Raw genomic sequence first — 20349 nt, 5'->3', positions numbered from 1 at the left:
AGGTCTCTTCTACCCAGAACTGAACTTCTGTGTTTCCCCGCAACTGCGAACACAATACTTGGCTCATGAAAAGTCTCAGTAAATTCTGAAGCTGATACCTGATTCTCTTCCCCCCATTCATCCCCCCTACACACACACCTACCCTCTCAGCCAAACCCCCCACCCCCACCCCACGGCGTCTCTGAGGAGCCCCGACTCCCCTCAACCAAGGCCTCAGCACCTCGGCCCTTCATCTCAGGAGCGAGTGGGGTTGCCGTGGTTTTCCCACACCCCCCTGACTCGAGCTCTCTTCTTGCCTTTCAAACAGGTCAGCTAGTAGTCAAAATCAGAGCCCTGTGGTCTGGGGGTGGTTTTGTGCTCAGGAGGGAGGCGAGGACCGTAGGGGAGGCTTGCGTGTTGCTCCCTCGCATTTTCCGGGGTGGCTGCGCCAGGGAACTCTTCACGAGGCTGCAGCACTCCGGGCTCCGGCTCGGGCCGCGCGTCTCGGCTCCTCCCTCCTGTGCCTGTCAGCCGCCGGGAGCTGGCAATCGGGCGCGTGGTCGGGGTTGGAGACGTCGGAGATTGGAGAGCACACTCTCCCCTCCGCCCCCGCTCAGAGTGAGCGTGTGCGGGAAGAACAATTGTGTGTGAGTGCGTGATTCGCTACACTTGGAGTGGCAGTTGTCAGCCAGAATGAGCGCCCCCCCCCCCGCCACTCTGTGCGCAGCGCAGATACCCCCTCCCCCGCCCCGCAATTACTTCCAGTTCGCCTTTCGCCGCCAACTCCCAGCTCGCTTATGGTCCAGTTCTGCCCTCTTGGGGTCCCATTTCCTTCCACCTGGACCGCTGGGGGCAGCGAGAAGCCCTCCGTCTTCCCCGACGGGTCCGAGGTCCCAAGTTTCTAAGGAGCCAGGAGCACCGACTCCGGTGGGGGCGGAGGGCGGGGAGACGAGGAAAGACGACTGTGACTTTGGGATTGGCCTGGCCTGCTGCATGTGGCCCCCAGCAGCAGCCGCCACCCCCGCCCCACAACTGCCGCCGCAGCCCCAGGGGAGCGCGGAGGAGGAGCCGCTCCCCGACTTCGTGGCCCACAAAGGGGTGGGGGTCAGGGGCGGTCTCCCCCGCCGCGTGCGTTCCTGCCCTGACGGCTCAGCCCGCTTCCAGGGCAGCCATTGCCATGGAGACCCCCGAGGCTATAAAGCCAGGTGTGCAGGCTTGCGGCGGCTCCCGCGCCGCTGAGCCCCCCAAGTAAGGAGCAAGCGCCCCGGCGCGGCCCGGCCCCCGCGAGCGGGGAGGAGGCGGAGGAGCGGCGCCAGCAGCTTGAGGAGCGGCGCGCCCCGCCAGGGCTGGAGGCAGGCGCGCTCGGCGGGCGCCACCGTCGCAGCAGGGGAGCGGGGGCTGCCTCGGGTGCGGGTGAGTGGCGCGGCTCCAAGCCACAAGGGACGGAGGGGCACCGGACACGCGGAAAACAGCGGGACAGACAGAAAGGGGCCGAGCTTTCGCTCTCGTAGTCTTGTAGCGGGCCAGGAGCAGAGCTCAGAGTAGCGAGCAACCTACACTTCCAGGCGGGAAGCTCAGGGAAGGAGCAGCGAGACGCCAGGCGCGCGGCTCAGGAGCGGCGGGGCAGCGGAAGCCGCGGGAGCAAAAGACTGGGAACATCAGGACCCTCGGCTGCAGCCGCCCACGCGCGGAGAGAGCCAAACCAGAGCACCAGCGGGGCCCAGAGCCCGGCGGGGCGCGGGAACAGGGGCGCCCCCGTGCGGAGCTGCTGGGCCGCCTGGGAGCGGCGGCCGGGGTCATGCTCAAGCCCAAGGACCTGTGCCCCCGAGCGGGTACGCGCACCTTCCTGGAGGCCATGCAGGCGGGCAAAGTGCACCTGGCCCGCTTTGTGCTGGATGCGCTGGACCGCAGCATCATCGACTGCCGCGCAGAGCAGGGCCGCACGCCGCTCATGGTGGCAGTGGGCCTGCCGGACCCCGCGCTGCGCGCGCGCTTCGTGCGGCTACTGCTGGAGCAGGGTGCAGCAGTGAACCTGCGGGACGAGCGCGGCCGCACGGCACTCAGCCTGGCTTGCGAGCGCGGCCACCTGGACGCCGTGCAGCTGTTGGTGCAGTTCAGCGGCGACCCGGAGGCGGCCGACTCGGCGGGCAATAGCCCAGTGATGTGGGCAGCGGCGTGCGGCCATGGGGCGGTGCTCGAGTTCTTGGTGCGCTCTTTCCGCCGCCTCGGCCTGCGCCTCGACCGCACCAACCGAGCGGGTCTCACCGCGCTGCAACTGGCCGCCGCCCGCGGCCACGGGACCTGCGTGCAAGCCCTCACCGGGCCCTGGGGCCGCGCAGCCGCCGCCGCCGCGGCCCGGGGCTCCAACTCCGATAGCCCTCCTGGCCGTCCGGCTCCTGCGCCCAGCCCCGAGCGTCGACGACCCAGTCCTCGCCGCTTACCTCGGCCTCTCCTGGCGCGCTTTGCGCGAGCGGCCGGCGGCCACGGTCACGGTGGCGAGGCAGGGTCAGGGGGCAAGGGCTCTGGCCGGCACCGAGCGCAGGGCAGCGACAGGCCCGAGCTGGGCCGGAGCATGAGCCTGGCGCTGGGTGCTGTAACCGAGGAGGAGGCGGCTCGACTGCGGGCAGGAGCCCTAATGGCCCGACCACAGTCGCCCCAGTCTTCGGGGACCGGGAGGTGGCGTTCGCAGGAGGTGCTGGAGGGAGTGCCTCCGACCTTAGTGCAAGCCCCCATTGGCCTTAGCCCCCACCCGGAGGGCGGCCCCGGCTCTGGCCGTTTGGGTTTGCGCCGACGCTCCACAGCTCCAGACATCCCCAGCCTGGTCGGGGAGGCACCAGGGCCCGAGAGCGGCGCAGAGTTAGAGGCCAACGCTCTGCCCCATTCGGGGCCTGGGCCTCAGCCTTGGCAGGCAGGCACAGAGGCCATGGTGCTGCACTCTCAGCGGTAAACAGCATGGAGGTTGAGCCCTGCTCCCCCTGCTCTTAATGTCTCGCCTCCACTGGGATTTCTCTCTTCCAGGTCCTTCATTTAACTGGCAGTTTCCCGGCCTGTGATCCAGAACCTGTCCCCCACTGCCAAGGCAAGACCTTTACCAACCCTCTCTCTGAAAAGAGCCCCTATTTTATTTCTTTTTTGTGCTTGTTGGTATTCCCTGCCTAGGTCTCTCGCCTTCCCTACAGCCTACCTTTCCTGTCCTGGAAGAAGAAGAGTAGAAGACTGGTTCCACATGCTACAGCCTTCCAGCCAGGAAGATGGACCCCCTACTCTGAGCCCTAAGGCTCAGTTCTGAGTCTTGCGGGACTCCCGCCCCGACACTTCCTCCTGGCCAGTCTCCCACACCCTAGTAGCCAGGCAGCAGAAGAGTTGACTTGTAGAACAAAGGCCTAGCCTCCCCCCTCTGCGTAGTGATAAGACAGTAATTCTGCACGTGACCTAAGTCTCCCTTCCTCTTAAGTGTTGGAGAAGGAGAACAAGGAGACTGGCCTCTGAGCCCTTCTGGACAGGAGGGTTGATTGTGAAGGAGTCTGAAGGTTACGTTTTTCTGGGGAGAAACTTCTGCCTCGAGACAATGAGAGCATATTTGGGGGTGGCAGAGGCCTTGGTGTTGAATGCTGGTTGTCTCCTGAAACAGCTCCTGGGTGATTCCAGCTCCCTGTGCCTCTGGCCGACCCAGGATTCAACTTCATTGATGATGGGGGGTCATTGCCCCACACCAACCCCTACCCAGCCCAGCTCCCAGCACCTGAGCCAGCCTGTACTTCAGCTCGGGGGCATTTGAGTTTTATCTTTGAGGTCGTGTCCCTCGTGATCCAGCCTTACTTCTGCTAACTGTTAGAGGCCTGAAATGAAAGGACTTGGCACTTCCCCGCCCCCACCACCTCCCAGCTCCCCCGGTCCCGCATGTGGGTGCCATGTGGGTGCTCCCGCAGGGTGGAACGGTTGCGAAGGCTTGGCTTAATTGTATTTCTTCCAATCCTCAAAGAACTCGTGTTTTGAGTCTTTGTATATGAAGCAGAAAGCAGCGGGTCTGATCCGAGGCTTAAGAACCTGACAATGTCTCTTTAAATAGAAGCTCTGCGAGGGGGATAATTGACTGAAGTGTTTGCCACGTTGAACGGCGGCGCGAGGGAGTCGGGAAGCCCACACGAGCCGCAGGTCCGGGTTTAAATTACATCAAACTCTGGCGAGAGCTGGAAGGGGGCTGTTAAAGCGCTCCTGCTTCTCGCTGGGCTGTTAATGGAGGGCAGGGCGGATGGTAGATGCTGGAGGTCGAGACCAAGGACCCCTGCCTCTGCCCCGGCGCGTGGGACGCAGGCCGGGCAAAGCTTCATTACTGGGCAGATTAGTGAGTCAGAGGCAACCGTGGAGAGGTGGTTAAAAGCCCTTTTCCGGCGTGGTCCTTCCTCTCCCACCTCCCCTGCCTCCTCTTTGTGTTGGCCTAAGAGGGGGATTCTAGGAGGTCGGGTGAACGCGTGCCCTAGGACCCTGCGGAAACCCTAGCACAGGCACCTGTGCGCCCAGCCCGCGAGATGGCTGCGCTTGGGGGCTTTTTTTGTGAACCCCGAAGGTTGAGCGTGCAGCGCCTCACCCGTCTGAGGTGGGGGCTTTTCAAGGCGTCGATCTAAAACGCCTTTGCAGAACGAAAGGTTTCTCACCATAACTCTAAGGGGACTGCCCAGAGAGAATGATCTCTGCTGAGAAGTTGGGTCGGGGGTCGGGTGGGCATGGGGTGAGTGGGCGTTGTATAGATGTCAGACACCTTCCCAATCCTTCTGCCCCTCAAAAGTGCAGCCACCCCACTCCACCCCGCACTGGACGTGATCTCTGGTGCCCCCTGGTGGCAGCGCTGCGCCTACCTCACGGCGCCCTGGCTCGGAGTTGAGACTTTTTCTGGTTTCACTTGGGATCACGGCAATGTACTTCTCCCTCCGTGTGCATTTACCCATGGACTCCCCTTACTCTTGTGGTATATTAAATCCGGATACTTGAAGCCATTTCCCAGCAGTGGAGTGAGGGACAGTAAACAAAAAACCCGGATTTGGAGTAGCAGGAGGCCCAGACCCTTCTTCACTAAGGACCCCAAGATCTTCCAAATTAAGGCTCCCAAGTCCAGAGAGTTCCTGCTCTCTTCTGAAAAACAGGGGCTTCCAGCCCCTTCTTTATAATTTCTGAACCTTGGGACCTCCATTGTTTTCTTCTGATGAGATTTGCTTTCGTTTTGGGTGTGTATTGCCCTCCCCTCATTCATTTCTCCCCAGACATCTGCCTCTCCTTAGTCCCACTGTCTGGGTGGTGGGTGAAGGATACAGAAGCACCTGAAAAGCCAGGTAGAGAGGATCTGGGGTGGGGTGGGATGGGGGATAACTGGACATCCCAAGCACAAACTCTTGGCGCCCCCCCGCCCCCCACTCCGGCCGATCCCTGCTTGTTCGCTTATTCCCTTTCTGACTGTGTTTAATTTCCACGGTGTTTTTAATGGTGTAAGAATACAAGTATTTTGACTTCTTCAAAACACTGTAAGGTCTGGGGTGAACATTAGGTTGATGGTGCTGTCATCTTTCAAATGTTGCTGACCTGTGGCTTTCTGGTTGAATGTCACCCTGGGCCTTCCTTATTGAGTAAACAAGCATGAGGGCTCCTCTCCACGGAGGTGCCAAGGGCTTGGTGGTTGAAAGTATTGTTTCTAAAAGACCACAGCAGATCTTTGCTGTCTGCAATGAACTGTGTGTGACTGACTTTCTGTTCTTGCAGATTACTTACTAGTCCCAGCTCTGTGCAAAACTTCTACATCTCAGCACATTTTGCTCTCCTGCACTTCCTTCTCATTGTCAGCCCCCAGGCATTGAGGCTGGGGTCCTCTCTAGCTCGCTCACTTTAGAAGAGACCTTTCTAAACAGTTTTCTTTTCCAATCCTTGTTGCTTTCATCGTTGTGAAGAGTCACACAGGCCACTGGAGCTCAGTACCCTAACATCAAACTCAGAACTAGGCTGCATGGGAGGCCAAATGACGTCCGCACACGCTTTTGGAATGACACTGGGCGGTGGAAGGACTATTAGAACTCAGAAGAATAGTTAATAAATCCAGTATTATTCAGTTGCAAGAACTGGCCTCTCTTTGCCTCGCCAACTGCTCCTGATTCTGGGCTCCCTATGGAGTGACAAGAGGGTGTGCTTGCTTCCTGTGAAGGTTCTGCCTTCTGTCAGCCTCCATCCCTGCCTGTTCCACCGTGCACTGTGGCCGCCTCCTGAAGGAAGGACTCAGGTACTGCTTCCAACTGAGCTGGTGGGACCAGGACCCTGAGACCAGGGCAGCTCTCCGGGTGGGGCTGGTGTGGGGAGCAGGAGAGGGTCTGTGTGACTCCTGGATGCTGGGTGAGAGGTTTCAGTGAACCCTGGGGCTGGGGGTAGGATGAACTCTCAGGAAGGAAGTGCTGGAATCAGTGTCAGAGCTAGAAGCTTAAAGATCATGCCATCTACCTCCCCTACCTGCGGGACTAGGACCAAGGTGTATTGATTTCCAGTCACTGCACTGCTGCTCCCCAACCCCTCAGTTCTGAGAACAGAAACACAGACTGCCTTCTCCCTGGAAGCAGTTCCAGGCCACTTTCTATGGACAGCTGGAGGAAAGCAGCCTCTGACTTTCCTTGGAGTGGGAAGCAAAAGGGAGAAGGGAGACGCCGGTGCAGAAAGTGGCCATCAGCTCCAGTGGCTGCCCGCAGAGCCCCTGTGGTACCAGCAAGCAGAGCGCATGGCCCTGGTTTTCCTGGCTGGGTTCTTCTCCCCTGGGAAGGACAGCTCTGTCCGTTTCTCAGTTCTTTCAGTCCCAAGGGCCTTTCGCCTTCCGTTTCCCTTCTTATCCGCCCTCATGGGCCCACATGCCACGAGGGAGTTGGGTTTTCTGTGGACTCAGTGACCGCTGGGGAGCTCATATGGGAGGGGGGCACACCAGACAGCTGCTTGAAGTGTCCAGCTTGAACATAGCCTGGCTCCATTGTCAGAGACGACAGCCCAGAGGTTTTGAACACTCAGTTTAATTTAAAACAGGCACAAGTGCAAACAATTCACAAAAGTTTCTAGGGAAGATGCTTTTGTTTTTAAAACTCTGACCCTTAAAAAAGTCCTTGCAAGTTTCTTTTTTTTGGGGGGGGGGGCCCAAAGCAGGCCACTAGGGAGCAGAGGAATCTAAAAATATTATCTAGATAGGGTCCTGACACCTGGAGTTCTTCCCTGGATTCCCTGACTCACAACATCCCTGAAGGTGGGGAGGGAAGGGGGACAAAGAGACAGGTGTCTGAAGAGGCAGCTAGGGCAGATGGTTTGCACAAAGGGGGTGTCCATTTTCTTGACAGGATGGAGCCCCAGGGGGTGGTTCATCTCCCTCAGACCAAGATTTTTGAAAATAATGGGTCCTTGATGACCTGGTTATTGAGAGAAAGCTCACAGGCAAAACAAAGTTTGTTCCTTTACCATTCCCATCTCTGGCTCTCAGACTCCACAGTACAGGAGACACCTGGAAATCTGCGAAGCCCCTGGGATGTGTCAGCTCTCTTCACTGTTCAGGTAGAAACACGGGACTTAGGAGGTGGGAAACCAGGCCAAGAAAGCAGTCCCTTCCTGGTAGAATTTAGTGGCAGAAAGGATGGGAAGCCTTACTGAAGTAGGTGACCTGTGAGTGACCTGAAGGGAGCCAGGCTGTCAGGGTGACTGTCCTCCACTTACACACACACACACAATGTTCTCTCCATCCTGTAAAGTGAGATTATGTTTACCACCAACCGCATTCTTTCTCTTTTACCCAGACAAATGCCCTTCCTCCACCCCTGGCCAGAGAGCAGGCTGTTCACAGTTTGGAGCAGGCTGTGCAGGGAGAGTGGTGTCAGTGCAGGTGGGTCAGGAAACAGGTGCAGGTTGGACCGTACCTTCAGGAAGTCAGACGTAAAGGAGGAAGACGGCTTCAGGCAATAGAAACCTTCCCTGTGGCTCTCTTGAGACCCCAGGGTTTAGAGCTGGAGCTGAGAACAGCAAGTATCCTGGCGAAGACAGGCAGTCTGCCCTCTCGGTGACCTGGGATGCTAATGTACAACTACTTTTAAAAAACCGCAGCAGCTTTTTCTGCTGTGTTGGCCACGTGGCCAGGAGTGCGGGTCTCCACGTTTCTTAGAAATATCCCTGTGCAAATAACAGAGGGTCATTCTGTAGAAGGGGGTCTCCACCATCCCAAAGGCAACTGGGGACTCTCTTGGGAGGCAGAGAGACCGAGGGGCAGGTCCGGCCTGGCCCAGTGGGCTGAGGGGCAGAAGGGTGTGGGTGGGGTTTCACATTCGATCTTTGGAGAGAATACTGAGAGAATGAGGCAGGCAGGCCCCGCCGGCAGGCTGGCTGCCCAGTGTCCCCGGGCTCAGCAGGTGGAGGTCTGCTTGCGGTAGAGCTGGATCAGGGGCACCAGGCACTCGGGCAGCCCTGTCTGCAGCAGGAAAGGGTGGTCCAGGAGCTCCTGAGCCGTGGCTCTCTCCTGGGGGTCCCGCACCAGCATCCGTTCCAGGAAGTCTCGAAGCACTGGGGAGACCTGTGGAGACAGGGCATCGGTGAGAGGAAGCCACAGCATGGGGTGGCTTCGGGGATACTTGTCTGCCTGGCCCCACCATCATTTGAAAGTCTTGAATTCTCTCATTTCTTACTTCCTGGTAGTAGCTCCCAGACTCAGTACTTTCTGGATTATGGGATAGGTAAAGAAAATTGGCATCGGTCCAGGAAAAAGTGGCTAGATCACCTCTAGGGGGTGCTACTGAGCAGTGGAATTAAGAAGCCTGGTGTCCTGGGAAGCTGGGCTGCAAATATAGCCCATTCCTCACCCTGCTTCTCAGGGCTCTCAGCCTTCAGGTTCTGTGGCTCTGCGGGAGAAGCATGGGATTCATATTAGTGATCCAGTCCTGGGTCTATCCCTGATCTTGGGCAAGTTGCAATTTTCTCTAGACCTCAGTTTTCTCATCTGCCCAATGGGCTAATGATAAAATGTGCTTGCCCTGTCTTTAGTGAAGATAAGAAAGAGATCAGGGATGAAGTGTTTGGAAGAAAAGAAAAAAACAAAGTGGGACCTGAAAAGGGAGATTTCTTTACTGCTCTAAGCCTTAGAGTCTAAGTCAGGGGCTTATCTTAGTTCATTCTGCGCCAATATCTTGGGATTAAGCTAAATCTTGGGCTGTTACAGAAGGCTACCTCCTCTGGGGAATTAGCCAATTGGAAATCTCCCCATATGTTAATCTTGGGGCTGGTGGTGCAGGCTCCAAGGACCAGTTGTCTCGGAAGGTGTCTTCCTGTCTGTTCTCCCATCCAGCTATGGTGGGGCCACAGAACTATTATTCAGGGACTGGGCTTCACCCCTCTGGGACATTTCTCGATCTGGCCACGAGATGGCAGTGCCATTTTGCCGCCCTGTACTGACCTGCCCACCAGCAAGGAGTGTCCACTGGTAAAGGCCTGTGAGTTTGGGTGGATTTGACAGAAAAGGGTTACACACACACACGCACCCCCTTTAAGGGAAAACCTGTGGTTCAGACGTGGTCAGGATGTGCACCAATGAAGGACAAGGCAATTTACTATGACAGACTCGGAACACTGTGCCTTGGTATGGCTCCCCTGCCAGATGGGGTAGAGGGGTTCCTGCTCAACTAGCTTCTCTAGATTCCTGGAAGGCCTGCTTTCCATTTTCTCAGGCTCTTGTCATTTGCCTGCAGGCAGAAACTTGTCTGAGTGACCACAGAGGTTTGTGTACAGATGTGGCTCCACACCCAGGTGCAGGTTTTGTGCGGAGAAAGAAGAGCCTTTTCTGGGAGCCTCTGGCTTCTGTGGAAGGGAGAAGCTGGGCCTGGGAGCCCAGGCTCTGGTCCTCCAAGCCTCAGGAAGAATGGGGTCAGCAAGGGCACACCCTGTGCACTGACTGACCTTGTGAGAGTTTTTCAGCCTGGGTGGGGGGCTGTCCCGGAGCCTCTTCATGGCTTGCACTGGGGAGTCGCTGAAGTAGGGTGGCTCCCCGTCCACCATCTCAATCACCATGATGCCCAGAGACCAGATATCCACCTGCAGGAAGAGAATGTCCCTGATTCCACTGACCAGAGCTGACCCTTCAGTAGCAGTGTACCGCGGGGGGATGGGAGCAGCTGGCCCCAGCTTTCATCGGTGAGCTGGCCTCCTTCCTGGCCACCTGCCTCGTGGTCGGTTCCTTTCTGCATGAGTGCCCACTGACTGCAGGGACATAGCTGTCAGCCATTCTCTGAGAATGGCCATCACACATGAGGAAGCCCGGCCATACCCCACCTTGCCCTTGAGCTGCCGTAGGAGCATTTTCGAGAAGCAAAGTCACAAGTGAGAGCAGACCCATCTAAGAGTGGGCAGGGTGTGATGGGCAGTGGGGTAGGGTACTGACTAAGGAGGAATCTGAAAACTAGGGCTATTTGGGGGAGCGGGGGCGGGTCTTTGCAAGGGCCACAAGAGCTATTTGTTCCCAAGCTGCTTCTGGGAGGACTGGGGGATGGAAGGACCAGTTACCTCAGTCGCGTACAGAGACCTGGAGATCACTTCAGGAGCCATCCAGTAAGGGGTGCCTACCAGGGACTTCCGCTTAGGGACGTCTTTGCTGATCTGAGCACAGAATCCGAAGTCAGAGAGTTTCACCTGCGGTTGAGGTGAGAGGGAAAAACGGGAGTGAGTGGTGGAGCCGGAGCCGAGCTGGGAATATGGAAGCAGGGGGTGGGACGCGGGTGTACCAGGGAGGGGAGGGGCCTACCCTGCCATCCAGGGTCAGGAGGATGGAGTCACTCTTGATGTCCCGGTGGATGACACCTTGGGCATGCAGGTAAGCCAGGGCCTGCAGCACGGCCTCACACACAGTGGCGATCTGCTCCTCGTTCAGCCTGGACAGGGAAGACCACAGGCAGAAGAGAATGTTAGCTTTGGCGGGGCTGCAGGGCAGCTGGCTGCCAGATTAGGTGCCCCTGGTACCGGGCCCCACAGCTCCTAGGCAATATGTGTGGGGGTCCAGTCAGGCCAGGGCCCTGGTAGAAATGGGCCTGGACTTAGGCTGGAGACATTCTGGTGTTCCCCAACCCACTCTCCTGAACGCATGAGTCTGTTAACCCCAACAGACGGGAGGTGCTCACAATGACATGACAGGCACCCCAGTGTCCTTGGCCTGAGGCTGCACAATACTCCTTCCAAGACAGTGGGGGGCAGCCGGCCCTCCCACTGCCCAGCCCTCGCAGCTGCCCACCTGACTTGGGAGACGATGTCCGTGAGGGCCCCGCCCTGCAGGAACTCCATAAGCACCCACAGCTCCTCGCCCACCAGGTAGCTCTTGTACATCTCCACCACGTTGAGGTGCTGGTAGTCTCGCATGATCACCACCTGGGGGGGACAGGTGGGGGTGCCTGAGTGCCAGGCACAGTCCCCACTGCCCCCGCTCCCAGATGTTCATCCCGAGCGCCCCGCCACGTCTTGCCCTCTCCTCCCACCTCATTAAAGAGCAGCTCCCTGCGCTGCTGCTTCCTGAGGTCCATCATCTTGACGGCCACCTGGCGGCCTGAATGCTTCTCCCGGGCCAGGCAGACGATGCCCGTGGAGCCCTCGCCGATCTTCACGTAGCTGTCCAGCAGCATCCGGGGGTCACCCTGGTCCACCACCATCCTGAGCGCAGCCTTGAACTGCTCGTGTGTCACAACACCTGTGTCCTCGCCAGCCAGGGCACCCTTGGCCACCGTGGGGTCCTGGGGCAGGTACAAGTTGCTGGTGCTGATCTGGGCTTGCCTGGTGCGTGGGGAGCCCGCGGGGGAAGACCGGCCTGGGGGTGGGCCGGCAGCTTGGGCTATGCGGAGGGACTTCTGGGGGCTGCTGGTATCCGAGGTGGCCAGAGGGCTGAAGGTCCCCATGGGCTGGTCTGAGGGCAAGGACTGGGCCTTGGCCACCAGGCTTTGGGTGGGTTCTTTCTGCAGCGGTCGAAAAGAGGAGGTGGGCTGCAGGGAGGGAAAAAGAAACAGAAAGGGGTTTGACTGTGGGAGCATTTGCTGTGACCTTTCCAGAAGCAGGGGTTGACCTCTGGACAGGGGCAGGTCTAGAGGGTGTCAGACCAAATAGGGTAGGTGCTACAGGCAAGGATTTTCAAACGGAGCAGAAGCCAAAGCTTGGTTCTGCCTGGCAACCCAGCCCCCAGCATTCCCAGGTGAGCAGTCCAACAGCAGCTCTTTACATCCATTCTGCCACTCCTGGGAAGCTGAAGAAAGCAGAGTCCCTGGGGTGTCCTCTGCCGGGTATTTCTTCCTGGGTAATTGACAGCCAGACCCCTGGGAGGCCATCCAGAGGCCGACTTCCTTCTGTGCTGCTGGGCTGTGCGGGGAATCTGGGTCAGAGGCATTCTTCATTCCCAGGGCGCTCCCACCCAAGGGGCCATGTGGGTGGAAGAGGCCCTGGGTGGTGGGGTGGGGGTGTGGACGGCAGGGCAGCTGTGACTGGCTCCCAGCACAGGGCAGGGAAGCCACAGCACGGGCTCTCATAACCCCACTTGTGCCAGACAGCAGGGAGTCTGCGTGTCTATGCTGTGAGAGTGTGTCCCTAACAGAGGACCATAGAGCCGTGTTACCATCTGAGTGTTCTCAGGTATGCTTCCTGGGCTAGAGATCTGGAATCAGGAGGGCAGGTCTAGCCAAACCCAAGCCCTGGGGCCAGGGGTGGGGAGGTTTCCTAGGGGCTCCACAGAGCAGCCTCTCTACCTGCTCCCAAGCATGAAACTCCTGGCTGATGACCCCCACAAGGAAGGGAAGGCAGGGGCCTATCTCTATGGCCTCTGGTGGGACAGGAGGGGAAGTGGAATTGCATGGCAGACTGGGCCTCAGTGAGCCCAAGCCCCAGCCCTGGAAGCCTCTGAGGTTCCTTGCCTTTCAGGTCCTAAGCCCTCCTGGCAGCCCAGCAGGAAAGGGTCCCATTCTTGGGTTCTCTCCAAGGAGCTGGCGATGTGCAATACGACTCTTCCCAGGCATTATATGATTTTAAAAGGGGCACCCCAGAAAGCTCCAAAGTTACCTAACGAGGGACACTTCAGGAGCTGCAGAGAACTTCCTGGAACGTCTCAGAACCCATCATGTAGCAGCTGCCTAGGTGCCCAGTGGGTCCTGGTCCAGGTCCCCAGAGCTCCATTGACCTCCAGGAAATCTCCTCCGGCCCTCAGCTTGGGCGCTCACACCACCCCACTCGGCCCCTGGTCTTGCCTAGGGGTGAGCATGTGTGCAAGGGCCCCTGCTGGCAGAGAGCCAAATTGTGGCAGAGGGTGCTTGGGTTCAGCCTACACGGTGAAGGAGCCAGGAGAACCTCCCAGCACCCATTGTGACTACTCCATCCTGCCCACTGAGCACATCTGGGTAGTAAATAGATCTTCCCACGTCTTTGCCAGCACCTGGCCCGCACCCACCTTTCCCCACTCTGTGTGGTTGGAGCAGTGAGACCTCTGGACTGGGGGGTCACAACCTAGGTTTCATTACTACACTGCTCTGACCAGCGATGAGTCTTAGGCACCTCACCCTCTCTGAGCCCCGGTCTCCTCTATAAATGCACAGTGATCTGGGGAGCTGGATAAAATGCAGATTTCTGCCTCGGTAGGTTCCCTAGAGCAGTGACCCTGCATTTTAATGAGGCCCCTGGGCTCTGATGTAGGAGGACTGTGGGCCACACTTGGGGCAGCTTTGGACAAATGGGGTCTGTGATTCCATGGCCTCAGGGAGACTGTGGGAGGACTGGGATGGGAGTGGAGGGGGTAGGGCCACTGCTGAGGCTGTGAGGCCATGTCCCAGGAGCAGATGGTTCACAAGACTTCAGCCTGCACGGCTCACTACATCACAGGATCACCAATCACGAGGTAGCCCCTGAGGCCCTGTAGAAAGGCTGTCTGCTGGCCTGTGAGGTATGGCTCACAGAAAACATGCTCTCTGAGCATCTGGGTGGGGCTGGACAGGGTTTGGAGGGCCTACAAACACAGCTGCTCTCTCTACCTGGATTTCTAAGGAAGGCTTTAAAATGATTCCCTTCACCTTCTGGTTTCTTGGCCTCCTACACAGGCTATCTCTGCTCTGTGGTTGAGTGGGTGCTGTCAGTCGGTGCCGGGGGGGGGGGGGGGAGTGGGCGTGGTAAGGACAAGCCCTGTGGAGGGGCCTAGGAGGGGATTTGCTCCCCCTCTGCTCTCAAGGCCCCTGTGGAGACACTGCTGCAGGTGCTGGCTGAACCCAGGCACCAACGGTGCAGGGGTAGGTGGGTGGATGATACAGTAGGGATCCAGCTGAGAGCCCAGCTCCAGTGTGGCCTGGAACATGGGATAGGGGGTGGTGGGGACCCACCACCTGGACTCAGTCTTCACCTCAGCAGCATCTGGTCCCTTTGTTGGCCTTGCTGCCTGTCTCCACAAGAAGGGAGTTTCTACTTAATGTCACCACAAGAAAAAAGTCAGAGGAAACCTATTAAGCCACACCAAGAAAGAGAAAGGGGGACAAAAGATGGAATTCACTGTTGTGGGCTCTGGAGTTCCTGGTGTGATAGAGACGTCTCCTCGGGCGGGAAGCCACCAGAAGAGTCGTGCGTAGAGTTACAATGATGCCTCATTTTCCCTTCCCCGGCTATGATGACAGGGCCAGGCTCTCCAGCCGTGGGCTTAGGGGCTGTACTGTAAGTGCCTCAGAGGCAAAGGCCATGTCATAATATTTTAAGAACAATAAAGCCATTTATTGGGGGTATACCACTCTGACAAGGCCCTTAAATGCATTTCTAATTTAATTCTCACAACCTTGGGGCTTGTTTTATTATCCTATGGGTACTATTATGATCTGTATTTGTAGATAAGAAACAGGCTCAGAAAGGTTAAGTAACTTGCCCAGCGTCACTAGGTAGTGAGGAGCAAGGCCAATGTCAGCCCTGGTCAGCATAACTCCCTACCCCTATGCTGTGGTCCTACGGGAGGTACCTGGAATTTAACAGAGTACAGGGTACACAGTAGGTGTTTAACCAAGGCTTGCTGATTCTTGAGGTCTTCCGATTTGGCCTTTCTGCCTCTAAGTGGAACCACTCCTAAATCCCCCAAGTTCCTGTCTTAACTCTTTGGCCTCCAGCCCCCACTCAGGGTTGAGGTCTTTTGCTGTTTAGCCAAAGTGAGTGACTGCAGGCCAAGCTCCCTGGGGCTGGGTACAAAAGCCCTAGAGCCACAGACCCTCCTGGAGCCTCTTCCGGCTGGAGGTGACAATTGGTGGCTTGACCTCCTAGGGCACCAGTGCATGGACAGCTGCTGTGAGCTTCCTGAGCCAGCCCCTGGGGTGTGCTGAGGTGCGGAAGGCTGGCTGCTGGTTTGGTCTGGTGGTTCCTGGGGCTGTAGGGGTGGAGTAGGAAGCTGGATGCAGTGGTTCTCAACTGGGGCTGATTTTATCCCCCAAGGGACATTTGGCAATGTCTGGGGGGATTTTTGGTTATCCCGTCTGAGAGGTGCTACCAGCATCTAGTGGGTAGAAGCCAGAGATGCTGTTAAATATCCTACGATGCACAGGAAAGCTCCTACAGCAAAGGATCATCTGCTCCAAATGTCAATAGTGAAGGGGTTGAGAAGCTATGGCCCAGAGCAGCTCAGAGGAAGTCTCAGCCCTGCCTTTTAGAGATCTGGAACTGTGGCATCTCCAAGCCGCAGATGACTACCACCTGCCTCTGGTGCAGGGGACAGCCCCACACATGCAGCAGTGGTGGCCTATGGGAGATCCTTGGTAAAGTATGTAGGATGGATGGGCCGACAGAGGTTGGGTGGACAGCCTGATCCTGCTGTGGGGTGCTGGCAGGAGCTCAGAAACATGCATGTCAGTGCCCAGCCCAGGGCTGACACCCCCTTTTCCCAAACCCCCGAAGCCCTGCCACAGGACTCCCGAGAGGCCAGAGAGCGATCAAGTATCAGTTCTCACCTCTTGGGCAGCGTGAACTGTCCTGCTCCCACCTTGGTTTTCAAGGAAGTGTCTCCCCAGGGGATGGCCTTCCAGAGACCTCTCAGCTCACAGACATGTTCCTTATATGGATACATCAAGCCACATCTCATTTGTTCTACCCCTAAACCCGCACCCCACGTGGAAGCCCAGCCCACGTCCTTCATTCCAGTGACTACACAAAGCCCAGAACCTTCCCTGGATGCCTTGGGCTGCCAGTGACTTGGAAAGGTTAAGGGTCCAGGCCACTCCCCTAGCTGGAACCACACTCATGTACCACCAACATGGGAGGAGCCAGGCTTGCTCTGAAAGCCCTCCAGGGAGGGGAGGTCTGACTTTTTTAGGTCTGACTCCCCACCCTCGTGCTGCAATGTGAGCTCATTTCAACCAGCCCCTCAAGAAGGAGCTAGAGATGCCAGAAACCTTTAGGAGCAAGAGGCCTGAACCCCGAGGGCCCTCTCACCGTTTCCTTCCCTGACTCATTCGAGACACCTGGGACTTGTCCTACCCTCTCTGAGTACCTCTTGTCATTCTGCCTAATGAGAAAGGCTGGTGCTGTCACCACGGACAGGACATCTAAGGGCAAGAACAGTCTCCTCTGCCTGTCAAGAAATGTCACCGTTAGGGTTCCCTTCACTGTTTCCTATTTCACAGGAAAAAGATGTGCATTTAAGGCTGTCACGCATGCCAAAAGTCAGTTCTCCTGCTGCTCCCCGGCCCAGGCACACTCATTGCTCTAGCTTTTCACAGGGCACATGGACTCCAAATAAATCATTACAGAACGTTCAAACGGCCACTAAAGGAAAAGGGGAGGAAGGAAATCATTCTCACCGGAGAAGGGGTTAAACCTGAACATTCCTGATGCCTTAGGGAGAAGCAGTCTGGACAGGGAACCTCAGCAGGACCTGAGGAGAGCACTGGGGCAAGCAGGGGGCGGAGGCCGAAAGAAGCTGACAAGAGGGAGGCAGAGACCCTGCCCCTGTCCAGCACCAGAGCACCTGGCTCTGGGTGCTGGGGGCGGGGAAAGGTCTGGGCTTATGGTTAGAGGTGTTTGCCTGCCAGTGTGGCCCATCTAGACACACCACAGAGGGCAAGAATGTAAACTGGGATGTACCAAAGGCCCTTCTGAGGCCCCCACCCCGCCCCAGAAAATGAGCCAGCCTGAACCTGACTCACCTGTGCTAAGGTTTGGAAGACCAGGGCTTACTTGGTTCAGGGTAGAATCCTCAGCTGAGGCTGAGCTGGCTTCTTGATCACTGTGTTCCCTTATGCCCTCCCTAGCCTGACCCCGGAAGTGGGGAAGGCCAGGTTCCTGGGCTCTGCTGACGGGGCCCATCCCAACCTACCTTGCTCTGAGAGGGAGGGCCTGGCTTGCTGCTGCTCGCAGGGGCTGTGGCAGGAGTAGACAGGAACATGCTTCGGAACAGCCTGCGCTTAAGGCTGCTCTCCTGGGTCTTAGGGCTGGGGCTGCCCTCCCCGCCTGGCCTGCCAGTCGCCGAGCCCACCAGGCAGGACTGTGGCCGGGCCTCCTCGGAACCATGCCTGGCAACCTTGGTCCCACGCCTACCAGTGGCTGCGGGGGGTGAGGCGCCGGGTGGGGAGCTCTGTAGGCAGGCACCCAACTGCAGGCAGCGCTGTGTGGCACCCTGGAACTCGGTGGGGCCTAGCGACTGTGCCTTGGTGGCCAGCCCGTTGGGTAGGACTCTTGGGCTCTGTGGCTCCGGCCACGGCATCTGCCTGCGGCCTGCTGGTGTGCCCCCGTTGCAACTGAGGTAGAGGCCATGGGGGTCCGTGCGCTCAGACTGGGGGCTCTGCAGGTACATGTCCGGGTCAGCGGCCCAGTGTTCATCCCCCAGCAGCCCTAGGGACTGTGCCCGCCGCCGGCTGGTGGGGCTGCGGCCACGCAGGGTGTTGGAGCTGATGACCGACAACTTCTGGATGTCGTTGAGCAGCCCTGATATGTAGCCGTCCATGGGCACCGAGCTGCCCCGCACCACGGTCTGTAGGGGAGGGAAAAGAGTGTGGGTGAGCAGCCAGTTCATGGTAGGGAGCGGTGGCTCTGGACCAGATCAGACAGCCTTCCCAGGGGCCTTCGGGAGAAACACCTGAGGATCTCGCTTGCTGTGTCATCTAGCTGTTTCTTAATTTTTCAGTCACTCACCAGGGTCCACAGCAGGTTGGGCCTGTGTGGGGGCAGAAATACAGGGAGAAGGCCTATTGTCATGGGGCTCACAGTCCAGCAGGGCAGACAGGGAGTCAGCACGCCAAGTGGTGTGGGCATCTGAGCTTCGGGGGCCGAGGGGGCACAGAGGTAGGGTCCAGACCCTGCCTGGGGTCGGCTGTCATTCTCTAGCTCTATCTGTGGCCTTATGGGAGACACACAGAGCTTCTTGAGGAGGCAGTGGCCAGTCTAGGGCTCTCCTCCACATTAACTGGCTTTGTGGCCTCCAAACCCTGGCAGGGCCCCTGACCCCAGCCCCTACCAAGCTCTTGCCCTTCTTGACCCACACAACTAAATCCCCCCGGTCTGGGAGCTCCAGCCCCAGAGGGGCTGCGGGTCCAAATATTGCCTGGGATACACTTAATACTGAAAGATTATTCATTGTTGTCTGAAATTCAAATTTTGCTGGGCATCCTGTATTTTTCTTTGCTAAATCGGGCAACCCTACCAACCTGCATGCAGAGAGGGACGCCCCAGGCTCCTCCTCCCTGGAAATTCAGTCCTCACCCAGGGTGAGGCTGATTAGCAGGGAACGCAAACAGCTAGCTAATCGATAGCTGGTAATTAGGTGGTTCCTCCAGGTGCCTTTGTGGTTTTGCCAGGCATGGGCTTCTGTGGACTGGGAGAGGCCAGACTCTGCAGGACCATCCCTGCTGCCGCCTCCCTTACCTTCATGGGCTGGAGCTGCACCCGAGTAATTCGAGAAGGGTCCACCACGGGCTTGGGTCGCCGAAGCGTGTCCAGGATGTTCTGCCATTGTGGTGGGAGGCCCACAAACTTGCCTTCTTTGGGATCAAAGGAGGTGTGGACACGGTGCTGGAAGTTCTGTGGGGCTGAGATCTCAGGGCGTTTCTTCTTTTTCTTTCGGAACATGGTGCCTGTGTGGGTAGGGTCAGGCTGAGCTCCAGCGAGGGGCTTCATGGGAGCCTGGTCCAGGGAAGCATAGGTGGGTGCTACCCCCACCCCCACCCCTCTCTCAGTGCTCCCTCCCCCAGCCCAGGGCTTCCCTCACCTCTCAGCCCTACTTCCTCAGGGAAATGGCCAGCTCCCAGCAAAGCAGTCCCAGAAACAACAAAAGTGCCAGAAATAAGCCAACACAGACTACAAACAAGGGAAAGAGGTGTCTGTCTCTCTGCCTGTCTGTGCCAAGTCTCCTGCCGAGCAGGCAGACTCGGGGGGTGTGTTTTTCTAAGATCCAAAGCCCATTACAAATATCATTCCACTGTCAATAATTTAAAGAGGGGAAAGAGGGAAGAAAGCAGGTAAATGCATTTTATGAAACATGTACGTACAACCTTGACTCTTAAACCAGGTAAGAATAGTACAACAAAAAGAAAAGCTGAACCAATCTCACCTGTGAATAAAAAGGAAAATCCTAAACAAAACTAGTAAGTTGAATCCAACAGCACGTTAAAGTTTTTTGTTTTTTCTTTCAGATCACATTCAACTCCTGTTTGTCCCAGGATGGTTCAACCACAGAATCCCTGTTTATGTGATAAATAACATTCATAAAAAAGCCAACGTGTTATGCAGTCTGGGACCACGGATCATAGGATCAGGGACCCCAAAAGGGCCCTCTTGGTCACCAAGTGCTTGGCCCTCATTCCAGAAAGGTCCTGAGTTAAGGGCACAGCTGGTGTGGGTGAGGACAACTGTACTAGGGGTAGGTCTCCCCAGGGAAGAAAGCACTCCCCCCCCCCCCACCCTTGGGCCTTTCCCCTTGAGTCTCAGGACTCTGTGCAAAACATCACTTGTAGCCAAACCTCCATTCTTCTCCTTGCTAATCCGGGCTTTGCCTAAGGCCCTGTGAGCAATGTCAACAGCTACCAGGGACATGGGCACTCAGACTTGAGATGGGGAGCCTGGAAACCCAGGGTATAGTGATGACCCCAGCCTGCCTTCAGGGAGACTGGTCAGGATGGCTACTTGAATACTTTTGTACCTGAAGTGGCTCAAAACAGCTCAATGTGGGGTTTTGGGGTTGTTTTTGTTTTAATTTTTTCTTTATTGGGGCCAAGTACACTGAATGGGCTCTAATGCCACCTGGAAAGTCCACTTCTAAGTTTCAAGAAACAGACATATTTGTTTCTTGAAATGAATGCTTGGATCACTCATCTATCCAGAGATTTGGTGCTGTGCTTCTGACCATTTTCTCTCTTTCCC

General features: G+C 57.3%; 2 protein-coding genes across 8 annotated transcripts in view; one reads left to right on the top strand and one right to left on the bottom strand.

The window, feature by feature from the left end:
• The first annotated feature begins 1060 nt into the window (after nucleotides 1–1060).
• On the top strand, nucleotides 1061–6080 carry ANKRD63 (ankyrin repeat domain 63). The gene has a single exon (XM_040492278.1). The coding sequence runs from the start codon at nucleotides 1778–1780 to the stop codon at nucleotides 2924–2926; it is 1149 nt and encodes a 382-aa protein (XP_040348212.1). The 5' UTR covers nucleotides 1061–1777; the 3' UTR covers nucleotides 2927–6080.
• Nucleotides 6081–6992: 912 nt separating this feature from the next.
• Nucleotides 6993–20349, bottom strand: part of PAK6 (p21 (RAC1) activated kinase 6) — a 35873-nt gene continuing 22516 nt past the window's right edge. For 3 of the 7 annotated variants that reach the window (XM_040492272.1, XM_040492271.1, XM_040492273.1), the window contains 9 exons: nucleotides 19541–19670; nucleotides 18856–19113; nucleotides 17312–17965; nucleotides 11487–11984; nucleotides 11246–11379; nucleotides 10763–10889; nucleotides 10525–10650; nucleotides 9922–10056; nucleotides 6993–8545 (listed from right to left, as the gene is read on the bottom strand). In XM_040492272.1, coding sequence (XP_040348206.1) covers nucleotides 8378–8545; nucleotides 9922–10056; nucleotides 10525–10650; nucleotides 10763–10889; nucleotides 11246–11379; nucleotides 11487–11984; nucleotides 17312–17965; nucleotides 18856–19107 — 2094 coding nt within the window. In that variant the 5' untranslated portion in view covers nucleotides 19108–19113; nucleotides 19541–19670 and the 3' untranslated portion in view covers nucleotides 6993–8377. The other 4 variants (XM_040492276.1, XM_040492275.1, XM_040492274.1 and 1 more) reach the window with 3 other exon arrangements.

The sequence above is a fragment of the Herpailurus yagouaroundi genome, unplaced genomic scaffold (assembly GCF_014898765.1).
Source record: "Herpailurus yagouaroundi ecotype Mexico unplaced genomic scaffold, PumYag 184, whole genome shotgun sequence".
NCBI classification, from domain to species: Eukaryota; Metazoa; Chordata; class Mammalia; order Carnivora; family Felidae; genus Herpailurus; species Herpailurus yagouaroundi.
The sequence above is the reverse complement of the archived record's forward strand: the minus strand, read 5'-3'. Positions and strand labels throughout refer to the sequence as shown.